This window comes from Oncorhynchus clarkii, chromosome 4 (assembly GCF_045791955.1).
Source record: "Oncorhynchus clarkii lewisi isolate Uvic-CL-2024 chromosome 4, UVic_Ocla_1.0, whole genome shotgun sequence".
Taxonomy (NCBI): Eukaryota; Metazoa; Chordata; class Actinopteri; order Salmoniformes; family Salmonidae; genus Oncorhynchus; species Oncorhynchus clarkii.
In genome coordinates this window covers 88610219-88625240 of record NC_092150.1, presented here as the reverse complement: position 1 = coordinate 88625240, position 15022 = coordinate 88610219, and the positions used below count along the sequence as shown (strand labels likewise).

General features: G+C 42.8%; 1 protein-coding gene across 1 annotated transcript in view; it reads right to left on the bottom strand.

The window, feature by feature from the left end:
- Positions 1-15022, bottom strand: part of LOC139407421 (kinesin-like protein KIF13B) — a 75193-nt gene that overhangs the window by 5181 nt on the left and 54990 nt on the right. The window contains exons 31-39 of the mRNA XM_071151189.1: positions 10761-10816; positions 10230-10351; positions 7713-7889; positions 7337-7429; positions 6828-6986; positions 6556-6633; positions 6085-6144; positions 4232-4343; positions 2101-2192 (exon numbers count right to left, since the gene is read on the bottom strand). Coding sequence (XP_071007290.1) covers positions 2101-2192; positions 4232-4343; positions 6085-6144; positions 6556-6633; positions 6828-6986; positions 7337-7429; positions 7713-7889; positions 10230-10351; positions 10761-10816 — 949 coding nt within the window. The remainder of the gene's footprint in view (positions 1-2100; positions 2193-4231; positions 4344-6084; positions 6145-6555; positions 6634-6827; positions 6987-7336; positions 7430-7712; positions 7890-10229; positions 10352-10760; positions 10817-15022) is intronic.

Genomic DNA, 15022 nt, shown 5'->3' with positions numbered 1-15022 from the left:
CTTCCAGCCGCTGATCTAGGGACAGTATATAGATTCCAGCCTCTGATCTAGGGACAGTATACAGATTCCAGCCTCTGATCTAGGGACAGGATACAGACAGGATCTAGGGACAGTATACAGATTCCAGCCGCTGATCTAGGGACAGTATACAGATTCCTGCCGCTGATCTAGGGACAGTATACAGATTCCAGCCTCTGATCTAGGGACAGTATCCAGATTCCAGCCTCTGATCTAGGGACAGTATCCAGATTCCAGCCTCTGATCTAGGGACAGTATCCAGATTCCAGCCTCTGATCTAGGGACAGTATCCAGATTCCAGCCTCTGATCTAGGGACAGTATCCAGATTCCAGCCTCTGATCTAGGAACAGTATCCAGATTCCAGCCGCTGATCTAGGGACAGTATCCAGATTCCAGCCGCTGATCTAGGGACAGTATCCAGATTCCAGCCGCTGATCTAGGGACAGTATCCAGATTCCAGCCGCTGATCTAGGGACAGTATCCAGATTCCAGCCTCTGATCTAGGAACAGTATCCAGATTCCAGCCTCTGATCTAGGGACAGTATCCAGATTCCAGCCTCTGATCTAGGGACAGTATCCAGATTCCAGCCGCTGATCTAGGGACAGTATCCAGATTCCAGCCTCTGATCTAGGAACAGTATCCAGACTCCAGCCTCTGATCTAGGGACAGTATCCAGATTCCTGTCCCTTTTCTATTAAATCATCCTCCATTCTGTCCTGCTCAAAACGCTGGAAATGAAATAAAGTATGATAAAGGCCATTACCACTAGGTAGCCTAGTGGTTAGAGCGCTGGACGAGTAACCGAAAGGTGTGCAAGATCGAATCCACTATTCTGTCGTTCTGCCCCTGAACAAGGCAGTTAACCCACTGTTCCTAGGCCGTCATTGAAAATAAGAATTTGTTTTTAATTTACTTTATTTGTTTTAATTTATTTTTTTTACAGCTAAACATTCCAAAGCCCTGTCTCCTCAGATAAGGGAAAGTAGAGGACAGGTGAGAAAAGACACAAAGCAGATCGGCTGCAACAGCACAATCGAAATTCTAGAATCATAGTCGGAAAATGAGAGGTGATTGTTTTCTGATGTTTTGGCTTGAAAGATGCTATTTTCATCAGCAGGAGAAGAACCTACTGAGGTCATAGTCAGCAGGTCAAACGGGAACTACCCTGTCATCCTCTGGCTAAGCCGATAACACCTGGAACACAACAACCACTGTCATATATATATATATATATATATATATATATATATATATCTATCTATCTATCTATCTATCTCCTGTCCACTGCACCACTCCTTCACACCGCTGGAGAATATTCCCATTCAGAGACTATCAGAGGTACTGTAAATTATACCCGAGTATAAGACTATTTTGAAGATAAAAATACACAACACAAGTACTAATGGTCAATAGGGAAAATAGTTCAACAGCTGTTTAGAATGTGTGGAATGTCGGTCCTGAACTCAGAGCTACGCGTTCTACATTTTCATTGGTCTATACATCGAGTCTGGAGCAGGATACTTGTTATTTGGCCATTGGCTCAGTTGTACTGCAAGGACTTCTGATTGGTCAACCCCAGGGTGGGGGTGGGGGGGGGGGTGTATTAATGGCATCCTGTTCCTTTGTTCCTTCTGTGGAGAAAAACTGAGGACAGGGAAGACTGAACATCTACTTCCCAGCATAATAATTTGTCCTTTTCAAATAAATCTATTTTTCTCCCCCCGATTTGCTTTGGGGTTTGTGTTATTGAAGAACTGCTAACACTAGTATAACAACAGATGGCCGCTTCACATAGAGCAGGTTACTAAATGTGTGAGATAATGTGAATGTTGGTTTTATATATATATATATATATATATATATATATATATATATATATATATATAGTGTTTATGGGCAGCATGTGTTTTTTGTTGCTCTGAATGAAGCATATGCTATAAATAAGAACTGACCACAAAGCAGATGTTACTGTTAAAGGGTAGCAAATACGTTCAGCAGTAGTGTAAATACTTGCTGGCAGATAGGGGTCTGGTCTATGAACTGACCAGAGATCAGTAGTGTTATTAGTTTAGTACTTTACCTGCTGTGGGACATGGGTCAGGTCTCTCTTCTCCTCCCTGGTTGGGAACAGGGACTTTAGCAGTTTAGGGACAGGAGGAACCAGAGCCTTGACTGGGGAGAAAAAAAGAGGTAGCAGGAGCATACCGTGAGAGACCTGGAGAGGGTAAGCAGAGGAAAGAGGGAGGGATAGAAAGAAGAGAAGGAGGAGAGGAAGAAGATGAGGAGGAGAGGAACAAGAGGAAGAGGGTACGAGAAGGGAGGACAAGGAGGAAGGAGGTACGGGGAGGGATGAGGAGGAAGAGGACGAGGAGGAAGAGGAAGAAGTGGAATAAAAGGAGGAAAATATGAAGGAGAAAAGAAAGATGAAGAAATAAGAGGAAAAGAAAGAAACAGAGGACAGATCTGATAGATTAACCAACAGAATGAAACCACAGAAACAGAAGACAGATCTGATAGATTAACCAACAGAATGAAACCACAGAAACAGAAGACAGATCTGATAGATTAACCAACAGAATGAAACCACAGAAACAGAAGACAGATCTGATAGATTAACCAACAGATGAAACCACAGAAACAGAAGACAGATCTGATAGATTAACCAACAGAATGAAACCACAGAAACAGAAGACAGATCTGATAGATTAACCAACAGAATGAAACCACAGAAACAGAAGACAGATCTGATAGATTAACCAACAGATGAAACCACAGAAACAGAAGACAGATCTGATAGATTAACCAACAGAATGAAACCACAGAAACAGAAGACAGATCTGATAGATTAACCAACAGAATGAAACCACAGAAACAGAAGACAGATCTGATAGATTAACCAACAGAATGAAACCACAGAAACAGAAGACAGATCTGATAGATTAACCAACAGAATGAAACCACAGAAACAGAAGACAGATCTGATAGATTAACCAACAGAATGAAACCACAGAAACAGAAGACAGATCTGATAGATTAACCAACAGAATGAAACCACAGAAACAGAAGACAGATCTGATAGATTAACCAACAGATGAAACCACAGAAACAGAAGACAGATCTGATAGATTAACCAACAGATGAAACCACAGAAACAGAAGACAGATCTGATAGATTAACCAACAGATGAAATCACAGAAACAGAAGACAGATCTGATAGATTAACCAACAGATGAAACCACAGAAACAGAAGACAGATCTGATAGATTAACCAACAGAATGAAACCACAGAAACAGAAGACAGATTGAATAGATTAACCAACAGAATGAAACCACAGAAACAGAAGACAGATCTGATAGATTAACCAACAGAATGAAACCACAGAAACAGAAGACAGATCTGATAGATTAACCAACAGATGAAACCACAGAAACAGAAGACAGATCTGATAGATTAACCAACAGAATGAAACCACAGAAACAGAAGACAGATTGAATAGATTAACCAACAGAATGAAACCACAGAAACAGAAGACAGATTGAATAGATTAACCAACAGAATGAAACCACAGAAACAGAAGACAGATCTGATAGATTAACCAACAGAATGAAACCACAGAAACAGAAGACAGATCGAATAGATTAACCAACAGAATGAAACCACAGAAACAGAAGACAGATTGAATAGATTAACCAACAGAATGAAACCACAGAAACAGAAGACAGATCTGATAGATTAACCAACAGATGAAACCACAGAAACAGAAGACAGATCGAATAGATTAACCAACAGAATGAAACCACAGAAACAGAAGACAGATCTGATAGATTAACCAACAGATGAAACCACAGAAACAGAAGACAGATCGAATAGATTAACCAACAGACGAAACCACAGAAACAGAAGACAGATCTGATAGATTAACCAACAGAATGAAACCACAGAAACGGAGGACAGATCTGATAGATTAACCAACAGAATGAAACCACAGAAACGGAGGACAGATCTGATAGATTAACCAACAGAATGAAACCACAGAAACAGAAGACAGATCTGATAGATTAAACAACAGAATGAAACCACAGAAACGGAGGACAGATCTGATAGATTAACCAACAGATGAGCAGCACTAGTGACAGTTCTAAATGAAGAAAAGGTTAGCGGTAGCGATCATTAGCCCTGACGTCACAGCGGCATTGTTTGCTGTTCTCACTCGTCTCAGGGTGGATGTTCTGGGCCAGAGGCGGAGCGGAGCTAGGCAGGGTGCGTCTGGAGTTGGACGGTGGAGAGAACACTGACAGGTCCTGGTTACTCTCTGACCAGCCCTGAGGAGACGAGAAGCAGACATTATCTACATATATATTGTTAGATATTTTTTACTGTATTGTTGTAACAACAACAACAACAAAAAATTGTAATTGTTCAAACTGTTTATCTTATGTCGTCAATTCTGCTTCATAGTCAAATGAAACTATAGGTGAAACTAGAGGCTGAAAATATGGGCTGTGTGCATGGGGACGTCTATATGCATTTCAAACTGAAAATATAGCTGCGAGCCGCATTGGACGGTTGTTCACAGAATGACAAAAAGGACACAAGATCAGTTGGATAACAAAACAAGTACTATAATGTAGGAACTATTTCACATTGTTTGTTTGCATAATATAAAGCTAACATTCATTTGCATGAGACAAAGTCTACTTGATCAAGAGTTAATGCTCTGGTATCCTATAGCGCCACCAACTGGTCTGGGGTCAATGATCTCTACAGCACCACCAACTGATCTGGGGTCAATGAGCTCTATAGCGCCACCAACTGGTCTGGGGTCAATGATCTCTACAGCACCACCAACTGGTCTGGGGTCAATGATCTCTACAGCACCACCAACTGGTCTGGGGTCAATGAGCTCTACAGCACCACCAACTGATCTGGGGTCAATGAGCTCTATAGCACCACCAACTGATCTGGGGTCAATGATCTCTACAGCGCCACCAACTGGTCTGGGGTCAATGAGCTCTATAGCGCCACCAACTGGTCTTGTGCAGTCATCTAAGGATGCAGTGACTTTATATTCACACAGCTGAATGCATCAGTGTTATTTTCTTAAACTCTTTAGGGACTATTGTGATGAGCGGGGTGAAAGTCAATTACATTTCTTCCCAATACAGGACCTCGTGTGCACACGCATCCGAAAAATGTAAGGCGGCAGAACAGTCCTGTACGTTCTGCCGCCCTAGGCGAGATAAAATTGCCCCTCCCCCCTCCTATCCCCACTAGAATAGAATACAGCAGGGGTCGACAATAGGTTTGGCAGAACAGAACAGCAGCCCAATTCAGCTTGTATAATAGGCCCGAATCAGTGCCATTATTTTAGACCAAAGTTATTCATGGCCACTAGTTTCTGTGTGTCAAGTTAGGAAAAATAAGTTACCAATCTATGCTCGAGTTACTTGACCATGTCAACAAAAATTATTAAACTAGAGAATAACTATAGCTTTGCTGTGAACCCCTAATGAGAGGTGACTGTATAGTTCCCCTAAGGAAAAGCACCTTTAGTAAATCCGCTTTCTCTGTGAGAGCTTCCCATGTCTGGAATACACTGCCATCAGACACACATAACTTCACCACATATCACACTTTCACAAAATGCATGAAGACATGGCTAAATGTCAATCAGATTTGTGATCATGGTCCCTAGCTGTGTGTTGCCGCTTTCCATGTTGTCTGTTGTCTGTAGCTTGTGAGGTGTGGAAACACTTTGTTGCTTTTATGAAATTTGTCTTGCTGCTTTTTGTTCTATGTTGCTCTGTCTGCATGCTGCGTCTTGCTTGTCCCATGTTGCTCTGCGTGTGCTCACTGCTCAATGATTGTCTATATTGTAAATTGTTTTTAATATCCTGCCCTGGGACTGGGGTTGAAAATTAGCCGGCTGGCCAAAACCGTCACTTTTACTGAAACGTTGATTAATGTGCACTGTCCCTGTAAAAATAAAAACTCAAACTCAATAAAAACACATTTATCAAGGTAAGTCATTGAGAACAATAAGGAAGTTGGTTAAAGTCTCACCTTGTTGTCATCTAGCCTGTGATTGGAGGACAGATCCTGTCTGCTCCAGGATCTTGACAGCTAAGGTGGTTGAAACCAGAGTGAGATCAGCATGGAACATGTTACTAGGACAGGCTGTCGTAGGTGTTACTGGTTAACTAACTAACTAACGACAAAATTCTAAAATAAGTTAATGTTTTCTAGAAATAGGCATGGAATAATTGATGACACAACCCATATTCAAGAATAGCTTAGGAAAATAACCCGAACTAAAAACATTTTTTTTCTTCTACACCTGCATCGCTTGCTGTTTTGGGGGTTTTAGGCTGCGTTTCTGTACAGCACTTTGAGATATCAGCTGATGTACGAAGGGCTTTATAAATACATTTCATTTGATTTGAACGCCTCAGTTGACCAATCAGTTACAGGTAGGATGTTATGGGTTGGAGTAATCAGTGAACGATAGGGAGACCATGTGATGTAGATTCTTACCCGGTTCACGTTAGGAGAGCTGAGAGCACGACTTGGAGACTTGGCCTTGACAGACAACTTCTCCTTTACTGCTACTTCCTGCACAGACAGACAAAGACACAGACAGACAAAGACACAGACAGACAAAGACACACAAAGACACACAAAGACAAAGACACAGACACACAAAGACACAGACCGATAACACAAAGACACAGACACACGGTATATGTAAGAGTTGAGTATATGTACTATTGTGTGTGTTCGTGTTGTCTGTGTGTGTGCGTGTGGACCTGTCGTAGTCGGTCCAGGGTGAGTATATTCTCTACAGCCAGGACACTGCGGAGGTACTTCTCTATGGCAGCCTCACTGTCCCCTGACTGGACATCCTGAACATCAACACTGGCTGCTAGTCTGGCCAGCATCTCTCTGTCCTCTGGACCCTGGACATGCTGGAGGAGGAGGAGGAGGAGGAGACTTAGATCAGTGTTGGCCTTTTGGAAGAGAGATCCGCAAGCTATGATCCTTCATGTGTCAGGGACCTGCCATACCACAGTCTTTCTTCCTGAGAGGACCACTTCCAGTAAAACTAGCACTTAAGAAATCACTGGTCAGCTCACTAGCAGAGGGACTGGTCAGCTCACTAGCAGAGGGACTGGTCAGCTCACTAGCAGAGGGACTGGTCAGCTCACTAGCAGAGGGACTGGTCAGCTCACTGCCATAGATATTGCATACAGAGATTGGCAAACTGAGATAGAATAGCTTATGGGTGTCATGTTGGCACCGATAGTTCCTCGCTCACCCCAGGGATGTTGGAGACGATCTCGAAGGTGACTCCACAACCAGGGATGGTGCTGCGATGAGACATCCTCTTCAACAGACTCTGACCCCAACCCTGATATATTACCATGATATTAAAACCCAACTATAGCCAATGTCGTTACATCATACAAAACCATTGCTATAGGCTGGATACTAATAATTATACCCAGAAATGAATACAGATTATTTTTTTAATGAATGCTAAAAAACATGTACAGCTGTATTTTACAGGAGGAGCAACTTACTGAGCAGGTTTCTGACCTGTAGTCGGTGTGTGTGTGTGTGTGTGTGTGTGTGTGTGTGTGTGTGTGTGTGTGTGTGTGTGTGTGTGTCTGATGTGTGTCTCTCCCTCCTACCTGTCGTCCAGCTAGGTTGACACAGATTCGTTTTCGGAGGACCAGGTGCATGTTAGCAGGGTGAGAGAGCTGAACTACGACCCTGACGATCAGGTACACCCTGAGGTCAGCTGACACACTGCGACTCAGCTGGGGACAGTTATGTACCGTAGAGTCCCACGACGCCTCTGCACCAACCTGGGAGGTGAGAGAAGGCGTATAAAAGTGTGTAAGGGAAATTGTAACGTTCGAGCTATTCTTATAACTCATTTCTATATTCTATTCATGTGCTGTTCTATAAACCAATTTCTATGTTCTTGCAAGTGGCTGACTGTACAAATCACACCTATCAGTAGCTGGCAGGAGGACCAGACGTTGTTTTGAGAACGAACGGCCGTGTTTTGAGAACAAAAGAAAGATATATCTCAGTTTCAAGATCTCAGCTTAGAAAGAAGAAAGAGGTCTCGGTCCCTCACGTGGTATGACCCAGTCTCGGTCCCTCACGTGGTATGACCCAGTCTCGGTCCCTCACGTGGTATGAACCAGTCTCGGTCCCTCACGTGGTATGAACCAGTCTCGGTCCCTCACGTGGTATGAACCAGTCTCGGTCCCTCACGTGCTATGAACCAGTCTCGGTCCCTCACGTGCTATGAACCAGTCTCGGTCCCTCACGTGCTATGAACCAGTCTCGGTCCCTCACGTGCTATGAACCAGTCTCGGTCCCTCACGTGCTATGAACCAGTCTCGGTCCCTCACGTGCTATGAACCAGTCTCGGTCCCTCACGTGCTATGAACCAGTCTCGGTCCCTCACGTGCTATGAACCAGTCTCGGTCCCTCACGTGCTATGAACCAGTCTCGGTCCCTCACGTGCTATTAACCAGTCTCGGTCACTCACGTGCTATGAACCAGTCTCGGTCCCTCACGTGCTATGAAGCAGTCTTGGTCCCTCACGTGCTATGAACCAGTCTTGGTCAGTCACGTCTTCCTTTCCTGTGGCGGTCCTCGTGAGAGACAGTTTCATCATAGCGTTTGATGGTTTTGCGACTGCACTTCAAGAAACTTCTTGACATTTTCTGGATTGCCTGACCTTCATGTCTTAAAGTAATGATGGACTGTCGTTTCTCTTTGCTTTTTTGAGCTGTTCTTGCCATAATATGGACTTGGTCTTTTACCAAATAGGGCTATATTCTGTAGACCCCCCCCCCTACCGTGTCACAACACAACTGATTGGATCAAACGCATTAAGGAAAGAAATTCCACAAATTAACTTTTAACAAAGCACACCTGTTAATTGAAATGCATTCCAGGTGAAGCTGGTTGAGAGAATGCCAATAGTGTGCAAAGCTGTCATCAAGGCAAAGGGTGGCAATTTGAAGAATCTCAAATCTAAAATACAGTGCCTTGCGAAAGTATTCGGCCCCCTTGAACTTTGCGACCTTTTGCCACATTTCAGGCTTCAAATATAAAGATATAAAACTGTATTTTTTTGTGAAGAATCAACAACAAGTGGGACACAATCATGAAGTGGAACGACATTTATTGGATATTTCAAACTTTTTTAACAAATCAAAAACTGAAAAATTGGGCGTGCAAAATTATTCTAGAGGCCAGTTTAATTGCTTCTTTAATCAGAACAACAGTTTTCAGCTGTACTAACATAATTGCAAAAGGGTTTTCTAATGACCAATTAGCCTTTTAAAATGATAAACTTGGATTAGCTAACACAACGTGCCATTGGAACACAGGAGTGATGGTTGCTGACAATGAGCCTCTGTACGCCTATGTAGATATTCCATTTAAATATATATATATATATATATATATATATATATATATATATATATATATTTAAATATATATATATATATATATATATTTTTTTATCTGCCGTTTCCAGCTGAAATAGTCATTTACAACGTTAACAATGTCTACACTGTATTTCTGATCAATTTGATTCTATTTTAAATGGACAAAACAATAGATTTTCTTTTAAAAACCAGGACATTTCTAAGTGACCCCAAACTTTTGAACGGTAGTGTATATTATCATAAAAAAAATGTATACTTGGGAGTCAAATATCCATGTAATATCGTCCACAAACTATATTACAATATGTAGCTGTATGCTTTTCTCCCCCATCACTAATCAAAATGCTTCAAGTGAGACATTATCCTTCCTTCCATACGGCAACACGACTAGTGCCATCGGGCGACAACTAGAACCAACTACATACCAACAACCTGTTCACCTATTTGTCCTTTGAACTCCTCCAGGGACACCAGGTCCTCTAGTTTTAGCTTGGCTTGGAGGGAATTTCAAGGCCAGTGGGCAGAGTAGTGAAAACACCCCCCCCCCCCCCCCCCGCTACCTCATAGTCTGTTCTAATGTTCATGACTGTTAGCAGAAAACAAGACTGGGATCTGAGCTTGTATATGTTTTTAGACGAGAGGATTGATAAAAAGGTGTTTACGTGTGAGGTTGGGAGTGACGAAGCCCACAATGCTGTGTTTGTGTGATTGTCTCTCTATGGTCCTCACCTCTCCTCCATCGTAGTGCTTGACGATGTGCAAGTCAGAAAACGCATCCTCATCCTCCTGGTTAAGCATGGCATCTAGACCCCCAGCCAGTGGAGCAGATAGGTTATCCTGGAAATCATCAGCTGGAGGGCGAGAAGAGAGAGAGGGGGGGGGGGGGTGAGATAGAGGAACAATGGAACATACCACTGATGATGGTGAAGATAGGGGAGGACAGAAGGAACAACGGAACATACCACTGATGGTGAGTATAGGGGAGGACAGAAAAGGAGGACAGCAGAACATACCACTGATGATGGTGAAGATAGGGGAGGACAGAAGGAACAACGGAACATACCACTGATGGTGAGTATAGGGGAGGACAGAAAAGGAGGACAGCAGAACATACCACTGATGATGGTGAAGATAGGAGAGGACAGAAGGAACAACGGAACATACCATTGATGATGGTGAAGATAGGGGAGGACAGAAGGACAGCAGAACATTCCACTGATGGTGAAGATAGGGGAGGACAGAAGGAACAACGGAACATACCACTGAGGTCCAGGAAGAGAACAGGAATGTGTGCCTCCATCCCAGGAACAGGATCTCTGTGGGGAAACAGGCAAATCAGAACACTGAGCGCACACAGCTCCAACACGCACGCTAGTGATGCGCGGGTTCACTCACAACCCGCAGTCCCTGTGGTAGCCAAGTGGTTACAGCGTTGGGCCAGTAACCGAAAGGGTGCTGGATCAAATCCCCAAGCTGATAAGGTAGAAATCTGTTGTTCTGCCCCTGAGCAATGCAGTTAACCCACTGTTCCCCGGGCAGTTAACCCACTGTTCCCCGGGCAGTTAACCCACTGTTCCCCGGGCAGTTAACCCACTGTTCCCCGGGCAGTTAACCCACTGTTCCCCGGGCAGTTAACCCACTGTTCCCCGGGCAGTTAACCCACTGTTCCCCGGGCGCCGTGGATGTCGAATAAGGCCGCCCCCCGCAGCTCTCGGACTTCAGTTGTACAACTGACTAGGTATCCCCCCCTCTCCCTTTATCTGCAGGGTGGGCAGGTTGAGGGTCATGAAATATTGTGGCGGGCGGATTAAATAAAGACAAGTCACATCTATAGGCTACTTTGAGAGGCGACAGGTAGCCTAGAGTGTTGGGCCAGTAGCAGAAAGGTTGCTGGATCGAATCCCCCGAGCTGACAAGGTAAAAATATATTGTATACTGAACAAGGCACTGTTCCCTGGTAGGCCGTCATTGTAAATAAGAATTTGATCTTAACTGACTCGCCTAGTTAAATAAAGGTTAAATAAAAGGTTAATTTCAAAAGAAATTGAGGTTCTTTCGTTATTCTTATCTGGCCTCAGATTCCGGGCCTAACGGTACAGCGCCAAATAAACACCAACTGACAAAGAAAGGGAACATTGTCCTTTTTGTCTCAGTGGATCAACATCAGAGTTTAATTGAATAAGAGAAAAGCGGGAGAAAAATCAATAGAAGGAGGGGTCATAACAGTAGTCTTACGTTTGGAAAGCTGTTGTGTGTGATGATTGTGAGGCGCTATGCAAATTCAACAGTCAGGGACGTGGGACTTGAAATATGTTACGTTAAGGGTACTGTTCATATGGGTTAAATGGAATAGTGACTGAAATTTGGACACTGACTGTAGGTCTACAACCTCTCGCATAGGTTCATATTAACTCTTGCAGAATTAAGCATGACTTGCATTAAAATGATACACCAAAATTGACATTTGACTCAGGAACCGGAATGGATAAATTTGACTTCTTCCTTTCAGCATCTTGAGAGAACAAATGTGCGGTTAGGGACCGTCTGTAATGATAAAGGCTGATAGAATTTCAGCAACATAAAATAGGCCTCCAAGCTAAACAGAAATCTTATCAGAAACATGTTGGATAGTTTTCACAGCTTCTACATTTTCTTTAAAAAAAGGTCAAACTGATGCCAATTGAAAAACATTTTTAAATTTTTTTTTTTTTATAATTGCATTTTCTCCCTGGTACCTAAACGTCTTTGCTGTGAGAGAAGTGGAGAAAGAGAAAACCTTTCCGATGTCAACTAGATTGAAGCATTGATTCAATCGATGTGGTGAGCAACAACCAATGACAGAAGAGAAGCTGCATGTGTAGGCCTATCAAATCAAATGTTACTTGTCACATGCTTCGTAAAACAACAGGTGTAGACTAACGGTGAAACGCTTACCTATGGGTAATTTTCTAACAATGCAGAGTTAAAGATACCCACAAAAAATTTGACTTTTAAAATAGTGACACTAGGAATAAATAGAGTGAATAATGAATAACGAGTTAAAAAAAATAGCATTTCTATATACAGGGAGTGCCAGTACCACGTTGATGTGCAGCGGTACGAGGTAATTGAGGTAGCCTTCAGAAAGTATTCACACCCCTTGAATTGTTCCAAATTATGTTGTTACAAAGTGGGATTAAAATGTGTCATTTTTGTCAAAATATCTACACAAAATACTCCAAAAAATGTTTGAACATTTGTAAAAACAACAAAATAAAAACACTAACATACCTTGGATTAGATAAGTATTCAACCCCCTGAGTCAATACGATTACAGCGATTGCAGCTGTGAAACAATCTGCATAATGTAAATCTCTAAGAGTTTTCACACACATGGATTACGCAACGTTTGCCCATGATTTTTTCCTAAATTATTCAAGCTCTGTCAAGTTGGTTGTTGATCATTGCTAGACAACCATTGTCAGGTCTTGCCATAGATTTTCAAGCAGACTTAAGTCAAACCTGTAATTTGGCCACTCAGGAACATTCACCGGCTTCTTGGAAAGCAACTCCAGTGTATATTTGACCTTGTGTTTTAGGTTATTGTCCTGCTGAAAGGTGAATTCATCTCCCAGTGTCTGGTGGAAAGCAGACTGAACCAGGTTTTCCTCTAGGATTTTGACTGAGCTTTGCTCCATTCCGTTTCTTTTTCCATGAAAAACTCACCAGTCCCTAACGATTACAAGCATACCCATAACATGATGGAGCCACTACTATGCTAAAAAACATGGAGAGTGGTACTCAGTAATGTGTTGTTTGCCCCAAACATAACACTTTGTATTCAGGACAAAAAGTGAAATGCTTTGCCCAATTTTTTTGCCCAATTTTTTTGCAGTATTTACTTTAGTGCCTGCCTTGTTGCAAACAGGATGCATGTTTTGGAATATGTTTTATTCTGTACAGGCTTCCTTCTTTTCACTCTCAATTAGGTTAGTATTGTGGAGTTTTAAAGTCACCATTTGCTTTATGTGCAAAGCTGTCAGAGGGTGGCTACTTTGAAGAAACTCAAATATTAAATATATTATGATTTGTTTAACACTTTTTTGGTTACTACATGATTCCATATGTGTTATTCAACAATGTTTTGATGTCTTCACTATTATTCTACAATGTAGAAAATAGTAAAAATAAAGAAAAACCCTTGAATGAGTAGGCGTGTCCAAACTGTTGACTGTTACTGTATGTCTGAAATTAGTTTGGATTTGGAACAGACAAACTGAAATGGTCCACCCACACAGACAGCGTGATGAAGAAGGCACAGCAGCGCCTCTTCAACCTCAGGAGGCTGAAGAAATGTGGCTACTCACCAAAAACACTCACAAACTTTTACAGATGCACAATCGAGAGCATCCTATTGGGTTGTATCACCGCCTGGTATGGCAACTGCTCCTCCCACAAACGTAAGGCTCTCCAGAGGGTAGTGAGGTCTGCACAACGCATCACCGGAGGCAAACTACCTGCCCTCTAGGACACCTACACCACCCGATGTTACAGGAAGGCCATAAAGATCATCAAGGACAACAACCACCCGAGCCACTGCCTGTTCACCCCGCTATCATCCAGAAGGCGAGGTCAATACAGGTGCATCAAAGCAGGGACCGAGAGACTGAAAAACAGCTTCTATCTCAAGGCCATCAGAATGTTAAACAGCCACCACTAACATTGAGTGGCTGCTGCCAACATACTGACTCATCTCTAGTTACTTTAATAAGGACAAAATTGATGTAATAAATGTATCACTAGCCACTTTAAACAATGCCACTTTATATAATGTTTACCTACTCTACATTACTCATCTCATATGTGTCATGACGTTGGCCTCTTTGGGTATAGCAAGCCCATCCCCCTCTCCCTGCCTCCCCCTTGCCTCCTTCAACTAGGTTGCTGTGGTCAGAGAGACGTCGTAAATTCCTGAGGATCTCCTCATGGACACACAGTATAGAGAGAGTACATTTTCATGGAGAACAAAGGAATTCCTTCCACCTCACAGAACTTGAGGTACGAACAAATTTCATGTTCCGGAGAAAGTATAAAAGATCGTTGAAGAATCCAGCGACGAACTGGTCCGTTTGTCACAACTTGGGGAAGCTCATGGGAGACGGTGTGGCCACATCACCATAACGCTGTTTATATAATAGCCTCAGATATGAGGTTTACATCTAATTGTTGTATAAGATGAATGAGTGAGGATGATACTGTTTGTATAATTGTGTAATATGATTGTGGACTGTTGAATGAAGAAAAATACAATTCCCTTTTGATTTGAACTAAATAAGAGGACCGTCCCTGAGCCAGTTAGGGTCAGACATCCTGGACCGCCCCCGAGCCCAGTTAGGGTCAGGCCTCCTGGACCTCCCCTGAGCCCAGTTAGGGTCAGACATCCTGGACCGCCCCTGAGCCAAGTTAGGGTCAGACATCCTGGACCGCCCCTGAGCCCAGTTAGGGTCAGACATCCTGGACCGCCCCTGAGCCCAGTTAGGGTC